The sequence below is a fragment of the Salmo trutta genome, chromosome 30 (assembly GCF_901001165.1).
Source record: "Salmo trutta chromosome 30, fSalTru1.1, whole genome shotgun sequence".
In the NCBI taxonomy this organism is placed as follows: domain Eukaryota; kingdom Metazoa; phylum Chordata; class Actinopteri; order Salmoniformes; family Salmonidae; genus Salmo; species Salmo trutta.
In genome coordinates, this window is record NC_042986.1 from 35,261,543 (window position 1) to 35,281,238 (window position 19,696).

At 44.4% G+C, this 19,696-nt stretch overlaps 2 protein-coding genes and 1 long non-coding RNA gene across 4 annotated transcripts in view; 1 reads left to right on the plus strand and 2 right to left on the minus strand.

Annotated features, from left to right (window-relative positions):
• Positions 1-2,334, plus strand: part of kcnd3 (potassium voltage-gated channel, Shal-related subfamily, member 3) — a 345,048-nt gene extending 342,714 nt beyond the window's left edge. For both annotated transcript variants that reach the window (XM_029723932.1, XM_029723933.1), the window contains one exon: positions 1,606-2,334. In XM_029723932.1, the coding sequence (XP_029579792.1) occupies positions 1,606-1,783 (178 nt within the window). In that variant the 3' untranslated portion in view covers positions 1,784-2,334. The remainder of the gene's footprint in view (positions 1-1,605) is intronic.
• Positions 2,335-2,559: 225 nt separating this feature from the next.
• LOC115168551 (uncharacterized) lies at positions 2,560-6,422 on the minus strand. Its single transcript, XR_003870695.1, has 2 exons — positions 5,997-6,422; positions 2,560-3,334 (listed from the first exon to the last, which is right to left on the minus strand). It is a non-coding gene; the product is annotated as an uncharacterized LOC115168551 (long non-coding RNA).
• Positions 6,423-9,688: 3,266 nt separating this feature from the next.
• Positions 9,689-16,258, minus strand: ddx20 (DEAD (Asp-Glu-Ala-Asp) box polypeptide 20). The gene is made up of 11 exons (XM_029723935.1): positions 16,060-16,258; positions 14,341-14,435; positions 14,000-14,168; positions 13,758-13,872; positions 12,919-13,061; positions 12,633-12,771; positions 12,448-12,506; positions 12,223-12,305; positions 11,964-12,069; positions 11,495-11,596; positions 9,689-11,348 (listed from the first exon to the last, which is right to left on the minus strand). Exons 1-11 carry the CDS (start codon positions 16,253-16,255, stop codon positions 10,054-10,056), a joined length of 2,502 nt encoding a protein of 833 aa, XP_029579795.1. The 5' UTR covers positions 16,256-16,258; the 3' UTR covers positions 9,689-10,053.
• Positions 16,259-19,696: the final 3,438 nt, after the last annotated feature.

The following is a 19,696-nucleotide window of genomic DNA, read 5'->3' on the forward strand; positions in this document are numbered from 1 at the left end:
ACTTCACATCAAGGAAATGTTTTACGATGAGATTGGCCCAACTCGCAACTGTTTACGGTGTCCTCTAAATCAGGTAGGCACATTCCTCCATATGATGTTGGAGTGCCCTGCAGTTAAATGCTTCTGGGGAAAAGTGACTAAATTCATTTCAAAGTGCATTATTAGATACACCCACCTAGTACCGTGTCGGACCCCCCTTTGCCTCCTGAACAGCCTGAATTCTTCAGGGCATGGAAATGTTGCTCAATTGGTATCACGGGGCCTAACGTGTGTCAGGAAAACATTCCCCACACCATTACCCACTATTACCCCACCACCACCAGCCTGTACCTTTGACACCAGGCAGGATAAGGCCATGGACTCATGATGCTTCGGCCAAATCTACTTGCACATTCTACTTGCACGCATATATCACTCCAGTGTAAATTGCTAAACTGTAATTACTTCGCCACTATTGGCCTATTTATTGCCTTACCTCCTTACTTCATTTGCACAACTGTATACAGATTTTTCTATTGTGTTATTGACTGTACGTTTGTTTATCCCATGTGTAACTCTGTGTTGTTGTTTTTGTCGCACTGCTTTGCTTTATCTCTGCCAGGTCACAGTTGTAAATGAGAACTTGTTCTGAACTGGCCTACCTGGTTAAATAAAGGTTAAATAAAAAAATAAATAAAAATCCTGACTCTGCCATCAGCATGACGCAACAGAAACTGGGATTCGTCAGATCATTGCGTGCCCACTGGATGGAGACATATTGGCTGGGTGGGGTTGGGGGAATGGGATGGGAGGTTGGGGGAATGGGATGGGAGGTTGGGGGAATGGAATGGGATGGGAGGTTGGGGGAATGGAATGGGATGGGAGGTTGGGGGAATGGGATGGGAGGTTGGGGGAATGGGATTGGAGGTTGGGGGAATGGCATGGGAGGTTGGGGGAATGGGATGGGAGGTTGGGGGAATGGGATTGGAGGTTGGGGGAATGGGATTGGAGGTTGGGGGAATGGGATTGGAGGTTGGGGGAATGGAATGGGAGGTTGGGGGAATGGGATGGGAGGTTGGGGGAATGGCATGGGAGGTTGGGGGAATGGCATGGCATGGGAGGTTGGGGGAATGGGAGGTTGGGGGAATGGGATTGGAGGTTGGGGGAATGGGATTGGAGGTTGGGGGAATGGAATGGGATGGGAGGTTGGGGGAATGGGATGGGAGGTTGGGGGAATGGAATGGGATGGGAGGTTGGGGAAATGGGATGGGAGGTTGGGGTAATGGGATGGGAGGTTGGGGGAATGGCATGGGAGGTTGGGGGAATGGGATGGGAGGTTGGGGGAATGGGATGAGAGGTGGGGGAATGGGATGGGAGGTTGGGGGTGGAGGCCCACTTATTTAATTTTTTTCTATTCCTGTTTATACTGAATTTATTATTAAACTGTGTATTTCTTCTGGGGTTTTTCTTTTGAGCGGCAGCCTACAGGACCAGGTTTTATAAATGGATAACTTGAAATGCATAATGTACCTGTAACCTCCCCTCAACAAAAAATAACAAAACAAATAAACATTTTGGTCTCATAAAAATATGATGTTTCTCATGCCCTCCTCTCTCTCTCTCCAGTCGCTCCAGTCTGAACATGCGTGTGGACGAACCCGCGCGCCTCAACTGCCAGAGCGGCACGATCACCACTGCGATCATCAGCATCCCGACGCCCCCAGCGACCACTCCTGAGAGCGACGCCCACCCTCCACCCCCAGGCCCCACCCTTCAGAACGTTGTGAAGGTGTCTGCGCTGTGAGAGTAGAAGCGCAGCAGGACGCGCGGACAGACAGACAGATAGGATGGATAGACAGACTCACTCATGCAGATAGACAGAAGGACAGTGCGAAGGATACGACAGATGAGCAGGCGAATGCTCTGAAGGCCGAGTCCCAGACTGAAGACATGGAGGACTGCCCTCTAGTGGAGATCTACTGTAATGACATGGACTTCCTGTAGAAATGGAGGATGGATTTTAGATACAGTCTACTGTAGGTGTCTGGGCGCCTCTGTATGTTTGAGTGGGCGTTTTGTGTGTGTTTGAGGGGTATAAGTGTGTGTGAGAGAAAATGTGTGTTAGAGAAAATAAAAAAGGTTTGCGTTTTTGGAATGTATGAATGAGTGTATGAAAGAGAAGCACTTGATGGGTCGCTGGAGAGATGTAGAGCAGTAAAGTCATATGTCACTCTGTACGCAGCACCTTTTTATGGTTAGTGCTTTCTGGGATCATTGGGACATCCCTACACTTAACCCTTACCTAACCCTAACTTTAACAATAACCTTTACCTAACCTTAAACCTTACCTTAACAATAACACTTACTTAACCCTAACCTTAACAATAACCCTTACCTCACCTTAACCATTTTAAATTTCAACTTCAATGGGGGGTATGGATGTCCCAAGGATCCCGGATAGCAAGGACGACCTTTTTATGGTTTGGAACCTGAGTGACATTTGACCTGTCTGGTCTTTACATCGTTACAGCAGGAAACAGTGACCATATCAAAGAAAAGAACGCAGACATATTGAAATCATTAACGTTTTCCTCTGGTTTGTTTAGTTATTTATGGTTTGATTCAGTTTGACCCACTTATTCGTCGTCATAGATACATGTCACTCACCATACCAAATCTTTTTTCTTTTTGTTTTTTTTTCTCCCCAGGTATAATTTAATTTCACAGTGAAAATTCTTAACAGATCAAACTATGGTAGGTGTCTGTGTCAGAGATACTAGTGGGTTTCTTATATTTGTGAACGTGTATGTGTGTATGAGTGTGTGTGAGTTTGAGGAGCTGTCTGTAGTTTAGCTCTTTCTGTAAGTGTCCGTGGCTCTGTATATGTGTGACTAGCTGCCACTCATGGAAAGCTCGTGTACATATTTCTGTCCAAAATTCTCAGCTGGAAGCCTTTTACACAATATGTGCCTGTTTCGTTTGAGTAAATTCTTGATTTTATTTCTCTTTTTTTTGTAGGTCGGTTTCCCTCCCTTTGCTTTCCTCTGGGTTCTAGTTGTAGATATTCAACAGACCTTTTATGTAAACTTGCTTCATTCTCCAACACCAAGACCAAAAAGGTTGTACTTAAACTTAAACCACGTCTAACTAAAAGCACAAGGTGTTTGCTGAGAATTTCTGACAGAGATCTGTCCAGAGCCTGGGTTATATTGTGAATATTGTTAATAGAATATTTTGTAATATTTTCCCATTGTTTGGCAGAGCCAGTGAAGCTGTCCTCTCTCTCTCTTTCTCTCTCGTTGTCGTCCTGTGTATCTCTCTCTCGTTGTCGTCCTGTTGTATCCTTCCCTCCGTTCTGTGTGAAGAACAATATGCTTTTGGTAGTTGTTTTTAGTCGTCAATGTTTTCTCCCCAAACTCAGCTGGCATTTTTCAAAGTTGTTGGGTGTCTGTAATCTTCTATGTGGATAGAAACTTGGTGTTTGTACTTTTTCTGTGGCCTTCCATGTTTTTCCCCTGGGACATTCTAGGTCTTAAATGTTTTATTTTTTTCCTGGAGAACTTGAACCTGGGACATCTGTTGTCATGGTGACCACAGAGACATGGAGGACTGGATGACACCCACCCATGGACCTAAACCAACCTTAACATCTAACACTAGCCATTTATCTTCTGGGTTACAGGGTCTGAAATGTCTCTTTACCAGAGACTAGAGTTGGGCTCAGTTCATTTCAGTATATTCAGACTGAATTCAGACCCCAACCCTTCCAGAGATACAGGCACACAAAGGGGCAATGCAGAGTAGGTCCATGGCATCTATCTACGACATGACACAGGACCTGTGAACCAACCAAACCAAAAGGGTTCAACTATGTTGGATCAGGAAGTTAATAGTATTGTTTATTTAGTGGATGACCTGCATTTGTAAGCACAGGTATTGTTACTTTAGAATTCGATGATTTATTCCGTGACCATAGCTCCCAGGATCTAGTATAGACCCAGTCGTTATGGGATAGAACGTTACGATCTTGCCCTCCTGTAGGGAAAACAACCTGTGCTTAACTACAGTGCATTCGGAAAGTATTCAGACCCCTTGACTTTTTTTAAATGTTGTTACAGCCTTATTATAAAATTGATTCAATAAAAAAATGTCCTCAATCTACACACAATACCCCATAACGACAAAGCGAAACCAGGTTTTTCTAAATTTTTACAAATGTATTCAAAATAAAAACCAGAAATACCTTATTTGCGTAAGTATTCAAGACCCTTGGCTATGAATCTTGAAATGGAGCTCATGTGCATCCGGTTTCCATTGATCATCCTTGAGATGTTTCTACAACTTCATTGGAGTCCACTTGTGGTAAATTCAATTGATTGGACATAATTTGGAAAGGCACACACCTGTCTATACAAGGTCCCACAGTTGACAGTACATGTCAGAGCAAAAACCAAGCCATGAGGTGGAAGGAATTGTCTGTAGTGCTCCGAGACAGGATTGTGTCGAGGCACAGATCTGGGGAAGGGTACCAAAAAATGTCTGCAGCATTGAAGATCCCCAAGAACACAGTGGCCTCCATCATTCTTAAATAGAAGAAGTTTGGAAGCACCAAGACTTTTCCTAGAGCTGGCCACCCAGCAAAACTGAGCAATCGGGGGAGAAGGACCTTGGTCAGGGAGGTGAACAAGAACCCAATGGTCACTCTGACAGAGCTAAATAGTTCTCTGTGGAGATGGGAGAACCTTCCAGACGGACAACCATCTCTGCAGCACTCAACCAATCAGGCCCTTGTGGTAGAGTAGCCAGAGGGAAGTCACTCCTCAGTAAAAGGCACTTCAGCCTGCTTGGAGTTTGCCAAAAGCACCTAAAGGACTCTCAGACCATGAGAAACAAGATTCTATGGTCTGATGAAAGCAAGATTGAAATCTTTGGCCTGAATGCCAAGCGTCACATCTGGAGGAAACCTGGCACCATCCCTACAATGAAGCATGGTGGTGGCAGCATCATGCTGTGGGGATGTTTTTCAGCAGCAGGGACTGGGAGACTAGTCAGGATCGAGGGAAAGATAAACGGAGCAAAGTACAGAGAGATCCTTGATGAAAACCTGCTCCAGAGCACTGAGGACCTCAGACTGGGGCAAAACTTCCAACAGGTTAGCAATGTAAGCACACAGCCAAGACAACGCAGGAGTGGCTTCGGGACAACTCTCTGAATGTCCTTGAGTGGCCTGCCAGAGCCCGGACTTGAACTCAATCGAACATCTCTGGAGAGACCTGAAAAGAGCTGTGCAGCAACGCTCCCCATCCAACTTGACAGAGCTTGAGAGGATCTGTAGAAAATAATAGGAGAAACTCCTCAAATACAGGTGTGCCAAGCTTGTAGAGTCATACCAAAGAAGACTCGAGGCTGTAATCTCTGCCAAAGGTGCTTCAACAAAGTACTGAGTAAAGGGTCTGAATACCTATGTAAATGTGGTATTAAAGTTGTTGTTTTTTTACACATTTGCAAAAAAATCTAAAAACGTGTTTTTGATTTGTCATTATGGGGTAGTGTGTGTAGATTAATGGGGGGGGGGACAATTTAATCATTTTTACAATAAGGCTGTAATATAACAAAATGTGGAAAAAGTCAAGGGGTCTGAATACTTTCCAAATGCACTGTAAGTTACTCAATTGGCTCACAACAAAAACTTGAACTTTTTCAAATGCAATTTTCTTGTTGTCTGCTTGTTTTAGTCAATTACAAAACTAAATTTAAGAGAAGCACAACATGTCTAAAGATTACTTTCCAACATGGCCTGCTCCCTAGCGTTCTTACTACTTAGAAAAACGTAATATTATAGGGCTTCCCTCATGCCCCTTTTCATGACGATGCTAGCAGCCACTTGAGTGCTAACCATCTACCGACCGGAACATTAATAAGCTAGCCAAGACCAACAACACAAACAAAAGACTATACAGCTACAAGCAGTTAGTGGAGTTACAACCGAATGGTACTAAACAAGTTAACTGTCTTACCTGTGATTAAATGTTTTCCATACACATAGATACGTGTAGCCTACTTGGACACCGCGTCCCCACACCGAATAGCCTGAAGCCACATGGCTCTTCTCGCAGGCTCTATTTCCTTATGTGGGAGCATTGCGAACCGTAGGTTGGGATTTTTGACCTGGCTACATGTACATTGAACAATACAGCAGATTTTCAGCACGTTTTGTTATTTCTGTATAACAAAAATTCAACAACGAGGTTGCCAATTTTACAATGGGGGTCAATAGGAAATAATGTTGGTTTTCCCCATTTTGTGGGCCTGGTCGAGGGGAAATCCGACTAGGACTATTAGTGTACGCGTAATACAGTCAGACGTTCTCTGTCACAGAGCAAACATTACGAAACAAGCACAGGCAGACACTTTTCCGAAGTGAATTACATCATACTCACAGTTTCCAGGCCTGGTTGTAACACTATTTTAATTAGATTGACAGAAAAGCGGTGTACAACAGCGGTCTATAAAAGTAGGTTCACCGTTATTGGGTTGAAATAGAAAAGTGTTATCACAAGTCCTGCATACCATGACTTAAATCAAATAAAAAGGCTGACTTTGCAGTCTAGCCTACCATGACACTGTAGGGGGGGCAGTGATCAAACACACAATACTCCCCTAAAAAGTGTCAAATTATTGTTATCTTTTCCCTAATGATTAACACTAAGGTCTGTTATTGTGTCAGTCCTCTCTCTTCTCTTTTGTTTTCCTTTCCCTTAGCCAACTTGTCTTTTCTTCGGCTCAGTCTCTCCGTCACTCTTTGCTTTCCCCGGACTCCTGTCGTTGTTGACACTAATGCTGTGCGTATCCTGTCAGTCGTTGGTTATTATTTATGACCTTGTCTTGTGTCCCGACTGTGAAAACGCCTGATAAAAACATCTATATCTGCCGAAACCACCTCTGACTCAGTCTTTTATGTCATCCACTAACAGACATTGGGGGTGGTGGGATGTAGTGTGTGTGTGTGGGGGGGGGGGTCTGTATGATAGTTGTAAGTAGCTTTTCTTCCTTCACTAATTGCAATTTCACACACGCTGATGACAGTAAGAACAGACGCTAAACAGTCATACCCCTCATAAGAGCATCGTTACGGCACATACTGTACAATCCCATTAGCTATTGTCTATTCAATTCATACATCTATACATGTGATAAAAAAGGCTACCAGCCTGGCTAGCATGTTTTAATATTTACCTGAATAAACTCAGGTAAAGACCCCAAAAGTGAGATACACATGATGATAGGATTCTCAATTGTATGAAATTATACTGTGCTGATAGGGCACTACAATTGAATCCTCTGCAGACCTACCTTGACTTCTGTCCAGGGGTCCCAGTTCTCAGTCATCCCAGTCCTGGGCCTGGATTGATTCCTCAGCTCCTGCAGTGGAGTGAGGAGAGCAGCTCGCTGAACTCAGAGCGGAACTGTCTGTTGACCATGGTGTAGATGAGGTCTCCAGCTCCTTCAAGACACAGCTCTGCTGGAGAAAAGGGGAGGGGGGGAGGTGCAGGGGCAGAGAGGAGGGGAGAGGAGAGGAGATAGGAAAACGGGAGAGTGAGGGGGCAAAGGGAAAGAGGACGGGAGAGAAGAGGGGATGAAAGAGTAGGCTACAAAATTAAACACAGTAAAAGTTGTAAATGAATATGAAAGCTGTAAAGACACATTCTCATGATATAGTCTACTCACTGAGTCTCTGCCCCTCGTCACGATGACGTGTATTAGCAGAATCACAACCATGGGCATCCAGAAGAGAGTGAAGGTGATGACCCAAAGCGCTTGGCCAGTGTCCCCTCTGTCCTCTTCTGTCCCCTCTCCCTAGCGGTGGGGGTGAGGATACACACGGCCCCCACTCTCTCCTGAGCTTTCTCCACTGCAGGGGTGCTGGACTCCTCGGACACTGTGATCACTGTGCACCGTGGGAGTTGCAGATTCCGTGATGCTCCAGCCGCTGGTAAGGATTTGAACGTGTGCCCCGGTGCTCTCCGCGGTGCTGAAACAACAGAGTTCTGCCAACTCCAGATGTGCCTCGACACAGAGGGCCTCAGCTGAATCCCGCGGTCTGACACTTTGTTACCGTGTTGCCTGACTACTTTAAATATCCGCACGTAGTGAATAACTATTAAAGTTAGGCTGCAGCCCCACACTGGAACCAAAATATACGCGCCAAACGTGTCCGTGCGTTTGTCTACGTGACGACGGCACATCATGTAAAACAGATAGCGTCTGGCCAGAGCCAGCGAAAGGATGGCTAGAAGTAACCCGAAAGCCCAGATGGCGAGGATCCAAACCTGAATCCTGGCCTTCGTCTTCTTGTTGTGAAGCGGGAAATTGATGGCCTGGAACCATTCTATGCTGATGCTGACCAGGGTGAGCGGCTGAACGCAACTGCAGAGGGCATAGGTGAACTGCTGCAGGGAGCAAAGCAAGATCGACTGCGGCACCTCCTCTCGCCTCCCCTCCAGTAGCACAGACAGCAGCAAGATTCGGGGTGTCCAGAGAGCATTTCAATAGGTCGTTGGCAGCCAGGTTTACCAGGAGAGCGTTGTTGGCAGTCTGCACAGTCTTAGTCCTGTACATCACCCAGCACACCAACAGGTTCCCCGGCAGTCCCAGGAGAAAAGTCGGGCTCAACACCAGATAGTTGAACACGAGGAACACCGTGTCCACTCACAGCCCAGTGTGGATCCGTTCAAGGCGTTGTCCATCACTGTACAGTACAGCTGAAATGTCCTATACTGTACAGTTTGTCTCGCCTTTTCTCTCCATCTCTGTTATCACACAGGCATATCTGCGTCACTTGTAGCCAACATACAAACGTCAAGCTGGTCTTTTGTCTTTATTTAAAGAAGCACATGTCCATGCCCAACGATGGAAGTCTATGCACCGCGAGCATTAACATAGAAATTGGTAGATTTTTTCCCTATCTGTTTGGATATGACCTAAAATAAGCCATCAACAACCCAGGTGATATTTCAACTCCTTCCATTGATGGTCAACAGTTCCTCATTTACTTTACTCAAACCTTTGCAGTTAAAACAAAATGTAAAATGGCTCCCAAATCTGCACACATAGCCATGCTCCTAGCTCTTTCTCCTCTCACCAGGCAGCACAGAGCAAACAGAATACTTTTGATAGCAGCATCCTTGGCCTAGCTAGCCTATGACACACCACAGGTCAATGGGGTGAATTGGTCATCATTTAAAGTGTGTTCTGTGATTGAGTGGCATATTGAGGGAGAGACTGTTCCAAGCCTGATTTGATGAGCAGGGCTTTGCTGGCTGATTGGAGTATTCAGGTTTAGTCCGTGTGACCTTGCTGTTCTAGCCTGTGTTGTTCTGAGGTTGATGACTCTGAGCATTTTCCAAGAATACCATCATGGCTGCATTTACACAGGTAGCCCAATTCTGATCTTTTTTTCTCTCCAATAATTGGTCTTTTGACCAATCACATCAGATCTTTTTTTTTCTCCAATAATTGGTCTTTTGACCAATCACATCAGATCTTTTTCCGAACTGACTGGACACATTTTTTTAATAATCAGAATTGGTCTGCCTGTGTAAACGCAGCCCATGTTCTTCTCTGTGTTTCTGGAATAAGATGGAGGAAAAAAACTAAACTATATTATAGGGAATGACAAGGGGCATCAAATAAGGTCTGAAAGGAGGCATATTGAACAAAGGTATCTTTATTACAAAAATACGTACACAAAGTAGGCATAATAATGCATGTACTAAAGTCATTCATTTACCATGCAATAATATTAGCGTAAGTCCACTATTTTACATTCAAAATTAAAGACCAAAACGTGTACAGCAAAATAACATTGTTACGTGGAAATCAGTGATTTCCTTAAAATAACTGAAGAAATGATTCATGTTTGTTCACCGTTTGCTGCTCCTACAAAGAGATCTTTAAAGTTTTAACCATCTTTAACTTTGTTTCACTGATAACAGCAGACATTGAGTGTATAGAAAAACTTCTGCTAGACATGAGCTAAACTCAGTTTCTCTGGTCTACGTGTGAAGCCCTGTGTTAGTGTTTTAACAGTTCCTCCATGTACACAGAGTTCATACGGTAGGCAGCCATCCAGCTGGACACCATACTGTGGTAGCCATGGTAACCCTGGTGGTGAGAGGGGGGCATGGAGGCGTAGTAATCCTCCCAAGCGCTGTAGTAGGCTCTCCAGTAGCCCTCATAACCCTCACCATCCTCCTCCCCTACCTCACTCCCTCGGTCCCTCTTCCTCTCACTCCCTCGATTCTCAGGCACCTCCCTCTCCTCTAAAATCTCTCTCTTCTCCCCTTTGACTTTCTTAGCTGTCTCCCTATTCCACTGGTGTGCTGTAGCCTCTCTGCCCTTTTCCTTCCACAACAAAGGTTCACCCTCCCCGGGGTTTGTACTCACAGCTCTCCCCTCTGGTCTGGGAGATCTGTGGTGGCTAGGATGTGGTACACACGGTGAGTTGGGTTGGCTTCTAGGTGGCGCAAACTTTGGTTTCCTGGCCCCATCCATGACTGTGGATTGCTGTGCAGATTGAGTTTGAATCGGAATGATTGGTTTGTGTTCAGCTCCTCTGGTCTGATCTGTGGAGCTCTGCGTTGACTCGTCAGCTTGCCGGTCTTCCTCCATGTCCGAGTCAGAGCTGGACCCATCAGAAGTAGACTCCAAAGGTGAGGGGTCAGAGTTCGTCTTTAGAGGCAGCTGTGTGGGTGTTGGTGGACGCTCTCCGTTCCGTGTCATGTGTGTGTTTGTGAGTGGCACATCGTCATTCTGGAGTGTGTGAGACTCCTCGTAGCCGTGCTGACCGTTAAATCCCTCGCCTTCGTCTCCGTGACCTCTGAACTGTCGGATGACCTCCACCGTCCTTCCCAGCCCCTCCCTGATGAAGCTCTGGAAGTCCAGCTCCGCCTCCTGGAAGGTCATGATCCCTGACCGTTGACTCTTGAAGGCGCTGAGCGGAGGGATCTTTGGCAGGGCATCCTGTTGCTCTTTACGGGAGAGAGCTAGGGAGGCCCCAGGGACTACTGAAGCCTTGGGAGGGGGTAGGAGGACATCCAGGGCAGGGGATGCATTTTTGGGCTTCGGCCCAGTCTTAGCCCCAGGTCTGGCTGTGTGCTGGCTCTTACATGGTCGGCTGGGTTCAGTGCTCTCTGGGTGGACAGGGCTGGGGTCCTGATCCCTGATGGGTTTAGGGGCTGGGGCTTCAGTCTTAGCCCGTCTCCTCCTCTCTGTCTTGGGGAACACCTGGGAATTAGTCCCTGGTGTCAGGGCCTCCACAGTGATATCCCAGTCACAGGGCTCCTGCATCAGCCCTGGCTCTATGGGGTCTGGAGGAGTGATGATGGGGTTAGGAGATCCATCACAATAACACAGCAACACCACACACATGCTCCATTTGTAAAAAGATGAGAAAGAAAATCCACAATCTGATCTATGACTGAAAGCAAAGGACACAAGGACATTCAGATCTTACCTGGTAGAGCGCAAATAATCAGGTTGCACTTCTGAGCGATGGCCATCATCTTATTCTCCTCCTCACCATGGCAACAGTAGGTCACCGCCAGCCCGTGTGTACCTGGGACAAAAGAGAAAACACTCCTTATGGAGGACCCATTCACAACAGCTAGCAGGTGTGTGTGTGTGTGTATATAAAAGAGGGAGAGGTAAAACAAAGTAGAGTTCTGACAACAGAAGGACGCCACTCCAGCCAGCCTGAGGTTGTCATGACGACCCAGCGAGTTTGTAGTCACCTAGAGGGTTCTGTCTATCACCTCCACACACACACGGCTGAGTGATTAGCCAACCTGTTGACCTTGGGACCAATCTATAGACCGAGTGCTACAGCTAGTCTCTACTAGCAGTGTAATACAGACACTAGGACCAGACTGATGTCCTTGCCCTGTGATGGCGGTATAACGGCTGTGTTGACAGGCAGAACTCACCAAAGCGTCCGGCTCGTCCTATACGGTGCATGTAGGTCTCCCAGTCCTGAGGAACATCCAGGTTGATCACCAGATTTACCTTCTCAGCATCTATACCCCTGGAGGTCTGGGAGAGAAGAGGATGGAGAGGGGGAGGCTGCTTTTAGCGAGTGGTACAGAAATGTTCTATTCTTGAGGACATTTGTGAGGATAGGAGAGCCCTTTGTGAGGTTATTGTGGAGATGAGGTAGGTGTGAGGTCATGTAGCTGAAACACTCACCAGGTCAGTAGAGATGAGTACTCTACACTGGTACTGCTTCAGTTTAGACATGGCCTCCATTCGCTGGTCCTGACTCAGACTACCTACACACACACACACACATTAGACCATTGTACACCACATCACATCTGATTCAGTTTTATTATGGCAGTAGACTAGTAGTAGTAGTAACAGTAGAATCGAGTAAGAGTCATGTACTCTAGTATAGTCCTGACCCACTCTCACCTGAGATACAGACAGCAGGAAGGCCCTTCGAGGACAAGATGTCTGCTAAATGCTGAGCCCTGCAGGGATGAAAACCAGAAGAAATTATTGAACAAAAAGAAAAACAAACTACGAATAGGGAGACTGTTGACAGTTATTCAGATAGCTAGTTGATGTTACAGTAACCCTGCAGCTGACGGTCCTACCTGGTGTGCAGGTTGGAGAACACCAGAGCTTGATTGAAGGGAACTTTACTGAACAGCTCCAGCAGGAGCAGAACCTTCTCCTCAAACACCTTATGGGGCATGGCATGGGAGCGCACCAGCCTGTAGTACTGCTTCAAACCTGAGGGGGGCAGATTACACACCTCAGGGAAATAAAACACACAATCTTCTTGCTAATCATGACCCAAAATCATGGAATATCTGTGTGTCTGTCTGGGACGTGATGCCTGCTGTACCTGGATGTTACTGGTTGAGCTGTGATACTGACCTATGAGTCCGGGGTCGGAGGGGTTAAGTCTGACGAAGGTGGGCTCTCTCATGTAGTGGGCCAGGTGCTGGGCAAGGGATTCTGGGTAGGTGGCAGACAGGGCCAACATCTGTTTGTTGACCGGTAGAGAGGAGAAGATCCAACTAGAGATAGAATTAGGAATACAAATATTATAATGGACATGAACCTTCTTATGATTGTATAAAACGTCAGCTATTTTGGTAAGGGTGGGGCATGGCCAATAGCGCATTCTCCAAACAAACATTTTAAAGGCCCGCCTTTTGGCCAGAGACAAAATGTTGCTGTTTTAAAGCTAATTTCTTTACATTTACGTCATTTAGCAGACGCTCTTATCCAGATCGACTTACAAATTGGTGCATTCACCTTATGATATCCTTTAAAAAAGAATAGATCTCCATTAACTTCTCTATATCTCTTTAGCCATTTAAGTTTACACTGAAAACATTTTAGCATCCTGAAAATTATATTATATATATTAAAAAAAAGCCACTGCTAAATGAATAAATGGGAAAGACCGATGACAATATTTTAGGTTGACAATTCTATTACATAAATTCTGATATTACATGCCTTACTTTTTATCCTGCATGAGTAAAAGCAGGAAATGCATCACCTATGCCTTTGTCATTAATTCCAATTAGACTGGTTTGGATGTCTCCCTGAACACAATGGCTGCCATTTTCAGTCCATTTTGGCTCTTTAAGGGTTTAGACGCTCTAGTAATTTAATAGGATCTCTATGAGACAGACAGACAACAGACAAACGTCAGTCAGGTGGAGTTGATCGAAGACCAGTGTGTGTGTGTGTGTGTGTCTCACTTGATCTGGTCCTGGAAGCTGCCTTCCTCCAGCAGTTTGTCAGCCTCGTCCAGCACAAACAGACGGATGCTGGAGGTAACCAAAAGACCCAGCTCAATCAGCTGCTTGATACGTCCTGGCCAGGGAAGAACACATTGATATACAATTAGACTTATGCCACTGTTTGATACACATGATACTGTTGCCACGGTTATTTACCTATAAGACAAAGGAACTGTATAGGTTTGCCTACAGTCACTGACCTGGTGATCCCACAGCGATGTGGCACTTCTTGAGACTGATCTTGTCCTGGCTGACGGGCGTCCCCCCAATGAAGACATGACACTGCAGGCCCTCCATGGCACTGCCTATAGCCATGACCACAGAGTGGATCTGCACTGCTATCTCACGAGTCGGGGCAAGCACCAGCACCTGTCACAGGAAGGGAAATCTTGGTCAATGCACAATGTCCATCCTATGTCAAAGATTCGCCTGTAATCTGTCCAAATATAGAGTCAAGCAAACAGATGTCAGAGATGACATTCAACCTTGACATGTGAAATGAATGCATGTCTCTTATGATAAATTGAGTGAGTTGAGTCACCTGTGTCGTAGTGTTCTCCATTACCAGAGAGTCCAGGGCAATGGCAGAGAACACACAGGTCTTCCCTGTGCCAGACTTGGCCTGCACTATCAGATCTGAAATACAGCACAGACATGAGGCATGCAGGTTGCCAGCCTCCTGTCCTAAACACCCCACTTGCTGTTTTTTTCTGGTTCAATTTAACAGGAGGCGTGGACTCGAGTCACAAATATGATGACTTGCAACTCGACTTTGACACCAATGACTCATGGCTTGACTTGGACTTGAGCCTTATGACTCGCCCTGACTTGATACCCTCCCCAAGCCAATATTAAAAATGATGCTATTAAAAAATAAAAGTGTGCATCGCATCAACTCTTCTTTTAATGTATTACAGCTTGAGAAAAAGTTGTGCGTGGCAGTGCAGAGGAAGGTCGGCGGGTGAATTCAGATGGAGCCCTTGGAAAGATGATACCCCAAATTATTATTTTCGGATATAAAGACGACGCTGTATCAACAAAAAATGGATTGCAACTTGCAAAACATGCGGGAAGAAAATTACAGACGGAGGAGCAAACAATTTCCAACTTTGTTCGACATTTGAAGCTGCACAAAGAACGGTAAGTCGTGGCTAATATAGCCGACATCTATATATTTTATTACTTTACTGGTGTATCATGTAGGCTAACGTAACGTTAAATCAATGAGCCTCCACACAGTCAGTCAGTGCGGGAACGTGATCATTGCACCCAGATTGAGCTACAACTGGCTAGGCAGTTAGTAGCCTAAATCCTGCCTGATGTTACTGCTGTTCCTCAAACCATTGACATACGTTAGCCTACTGTAACCACACAGAGTGTGTGTGTGTGTGTTAAGGTTGGGCGATTGTGTACAAGCCTACATCGCCCGATTGCGCCTCATAGCCATCCTCAATAGTCGATCACTATTGGGGGGGGGGGTCTTTCTCATGGCTACCCATGTATTTCCATGGAAATATAACGTTTATTTGGAAAGTAATAAATATATAGATATCTTTAAAAGCATTCGTGATTTGCGTAAATGTAATATACTAATTATTACTCGTTAAAAATATGAAATGGTATTACATTTGGTGAAGAGCACATTATGACTTGTTTAGGACTCGAAACTCAAAGTTTAGGACTTGAGACTTGCCTGTCTTGACTTGGGACTTGAGTGTTAAGACTTACTTGTGACTTGTAAAACAATGACTTGGTCCCACCGCTGCAATTTAAATCAATGAACTAAGTAGACCAGACCCAGCTGCTATTGCATTGGTGTCTATGGGAGACAATGATAAGAGGCCTGAGTGAACCATCTTAATTTATCCAGCATCTTTGGTTATTAAATGTAACAAAACATTATTTATAAAAAGCGATCTATTAATATTTTTTGGGGGAACACTATAATTTGTTTAGAAGCATGATAACTGTATTTTTAATTTATGGTTGACGCAGCTTGTTGGCAAATCGGCGTTTCTCAACGAGTTCAAAGCACGTGAATGCATCCAACTGGTATTTACGACTTTCCAACTGGTAACTTCCAACATCCCACTTGGTTATAAACGCAGCATAAATTCAAATGAGAGTCTATCTGAAATTCTGACTTGTAAACAGACTATAATACAGGAAGTTAGGTGGTTAAGACATACAATTGCTGGCTACTGGCTAGCTAGCTAAGATGTAACGTTAACTACAGTAGACGCTGACGACCAGATCATACCGAGTCCACATCGCCCCAACGGAATGGCTTTGAGCTGGATTGGAGACGGTTTCTTGAATCCAGAAGCCGCCAGTCCATCGAGCACAGGCTGCGACAACAACAGGGCGTTGAAGTCGATACCATCCGACAAGACAACATCATCAGTCCGTTTACGCGTTTCAATATCGTGGGCAGCCTTCTTCATTGAGGAAGCCATGTTTCAAACAAACCCGGTAGTATCGCGAGATGTTGCTGTTTCTCGTTATTACACGTTTTCTTTTTTTGTGTCCCTGTTCTCAACCTTTTGTCGCCATCTACTGTACGGTCAAAGATGGAGGATAAATTAAGAACGCTTTAAGGGGGTGGCTCTCCTATAGACATCAGTTCGATAGCAGCAGGGTCTGGTCTGTGTGGTTTACTGAGCATTGTTTTGGTCAATAAAGTGTGTCCATTGTTTTATTTTTGTAATGTCTATTCTTAGTCAGAGTCCTATGAGTCAGAGGGAAAATCTCAATTGCATACTCCTCACGTCCTCTCTCCTCGTCTCCTTCTCCAAACCCATTGGTTGAGAAAGCAAGAGGCCCGCCCCTCTGACCTTCTCCTCCAATGGGTTTTGAGAAGGAGACGAGGAGAGAGGACGTGAGGAGTATGTAATTTAGATCTTCCCGGTGCAACGTCTCTTAACATTTATTTAGCTGATGTCATCCATAAAATCTGCAACTTTTAATGATAATACCACATAGCTTTTCTTATTATCCAATAACACACACACACACACACAAACACACAGACACATACATGGTGAGAGAAAGAGGGGGGATAAGTACATTTTAGGCTATCAGAAGGCTACTTATATTTTAGGCTACCAGGTCTCTCACCACAAGCAATTATGTCAAACTATGGGTGTTCAAGGAAGTCATCACTTAATGATTTTCTCATACTTCTCCTCTGAACATTTGAATAGAGAGGCCTGTCATTGGTCAGCTGCCGACAAGTAAACTGTCCCTGCGAGAGGCGACGACCCGTCAGGTGAGAGGAGATGTGAGAGGAGAGAGCAGATGGCGCGCCGGAGGGGACACTCCGAGAGGAGTGACAGATCTGACAGTGCATTGAGGTATGGGGTTGAGGGGTTGAAGACTTGGACTGAGGAGAGTTATACACTTCAAGGCAGGCCAGATCATGAAATTAAATGCAAAACATTTTGATTTCAGAAACACATTTTAATAGACAGGAGTAAACCCCTTGATGTGATGAGTGAATTACAGTATTTTGATAACTGAATTATTAGAAAATACAACTTGAATCCCCTTGTAGATTTATTGGATGTAAAGAGACAATGAAGCAAAAAGGGGCATGTAAAATGATCCATGAGCTCCAACATGGGAAGTTCATAGGAATATGTCAAATTAGGTGTCAAATGAAAGCTAAGAGTCTATATTTTTAAGAAATGAAGGCATAGATACATTTTCAATATGTTCTATCTTAAATATTAGAAATTAGAAAGTGCTTTCATTTCTGGTCAGATGCAAAAGGGGTCTTTGAAAACATCTACCAGAAAAAGTCTTAAAAGGTATTAGAAATACATCAATACACAACAATGTTGGCACCCCAATGGTGGAACAAGCTCCCTCACGACGCCAGGACAGCGGAGTCAATCACCACCTTCCGGAGACACCTGAAACCCCACCTCTTTAAGGAATACCTGGGATAGGATAAAGTAATCCTTCTAACCCCCCCCCCCCCCCCACACACACACACACACACACACAAAAAAAAGATATAGATGTACTATTGTAAAGTGGTTGTTCCACTGGATATCATAAGGTGAATGCACCAATTTGTAAGTCGCTCTGCTAAATGATGTAAATGTAATGTTGAAGTAAAGACCCCTGCCAACTAATAAACACTAATTAGTATTTGCCTTCTGTACGTTTGAGACATTGCCCTTAGCCTTAAAATTCTGTTACCAAAATCCTGCAAATCTTTAAGATATTTTCAAATGTATCATGAGGAGGGAGGATAATGAAAGTTCAGAGAAGTAACAATTAGTTATATTGTGTTTTTACTGATATCTATTTGGTTTATGAATTTTTATTTAACGAAATTGGTCAAATAATTTCCAAATTGGTAAAATAATTTCCAAATTGGTCAAATAATTTCCAAATTGGTCAAATAATTTCCGACAAACCAGTAACAGAATTACTGCAATTCAATTGGCTAAAATTGGAAATCGTAGTAGTCACAAACCACAGTTGGGTCACCTGCTAGCTGCTACAGTCCACTGGCATATTGTTATGTTCCGCTAACTGTTTTCTTTTTCTTTCTGTCCACTGGTGGTCAAAGCAAGTGTGAAAACAATTTTGACAACCCCTCTCTTTCCCTCTCTCTCTCCCTCCATCTCTCGCTATCTCTCTCTCTCTCTCTGCATTTCTATCTCTCCTGTTAATGTCACCTCCCCCGGCTCTTACTGACATCTACCCGTGAGCCCCCTCTCTTTCCATTTACTGTAACCAGCATCATTACCCACTGAGCACCCACTGACACCAGAAGGGCTTTCATTTCAACGTCTTCAGACGTCTTCAGATGTCTACAGATGTCTTCAGACGTCTTCAGACGTCTACAGACGTCTTCAGACGTATTCAGATGTCTACAGATGTCTACAGATGTCTACAGATGTCTACAGACGTCTACAGATGTCTTCAGACGTCTTCAGATGTCTACAGATGTCTACAGATGTCTACAGACGTCTACAGATGTCTTCAGGTGTCTACAGATGTCTACAGACGTCTACAGATGTCTACAGATGTCTACAGATGTCTACAGACGTCTACAGACGTCTACAGATGTCTACAGATGTCTTCAGATGTCTACAGATGTCTACAGATGTCTTCAGATGTCTACAGACGTCTTCAGATGTTTTTAGACGTCTTCAGATGTCCAGACCGGCCTTGATCTGGACCAAACTTAGACATTTAGGATTGGTCCAGTCCGGACCTGACCAAATCTGAACCAATCATAGACGTCTATGTTTCACAGGTTTGAAGTGCATAGTTCAGTACAGTAGAGTACAGTAGAGTAAAGTTTTAAAAAGTTTAGTATAGTGCAGGACAGTATAGTAGAGTACAGTACACTGGAGTTGAGTACCCTGTAATGTACTGTAGTGTACTGTACTGAACTATACTTTACTTTACTGTACTGTTCTGAATTCTACTGGACTGTACTGTTCTGAACTCTACTGTACTGTTCTGAACTATACTTTACTGTACTGTTCTGAACGCATCTCAACTGTGCTGTACTTTGATGTCCAAACGTGTGAAACATAGACGTCTATGATTGGTTCAGATTTGGTTGGGTCCAAACCAAATTTGGTCTTGTTTAGGGGCAGAGTTCACCAAAATAATTGCCAGTGTGTAGAATAATACCCAAATATGCAAAGGAGGATATTTCTACCTTTGTGTACCGCTACATCACCATGAAGAAAATGACATTCATATCCATAATTATGAGTGAGATTTGACTGAAATTCTGTTACCAAACTTAGCATCTGCACAGTTCTTCGTGTAAAATGTAAAAAAAATAGTTATTGTGCATAGAGTTGTATGCTTTGTTAAACTTTGAAATCAATGGTTTTTGTTTGGTATACATTTTAAAGTGAAAA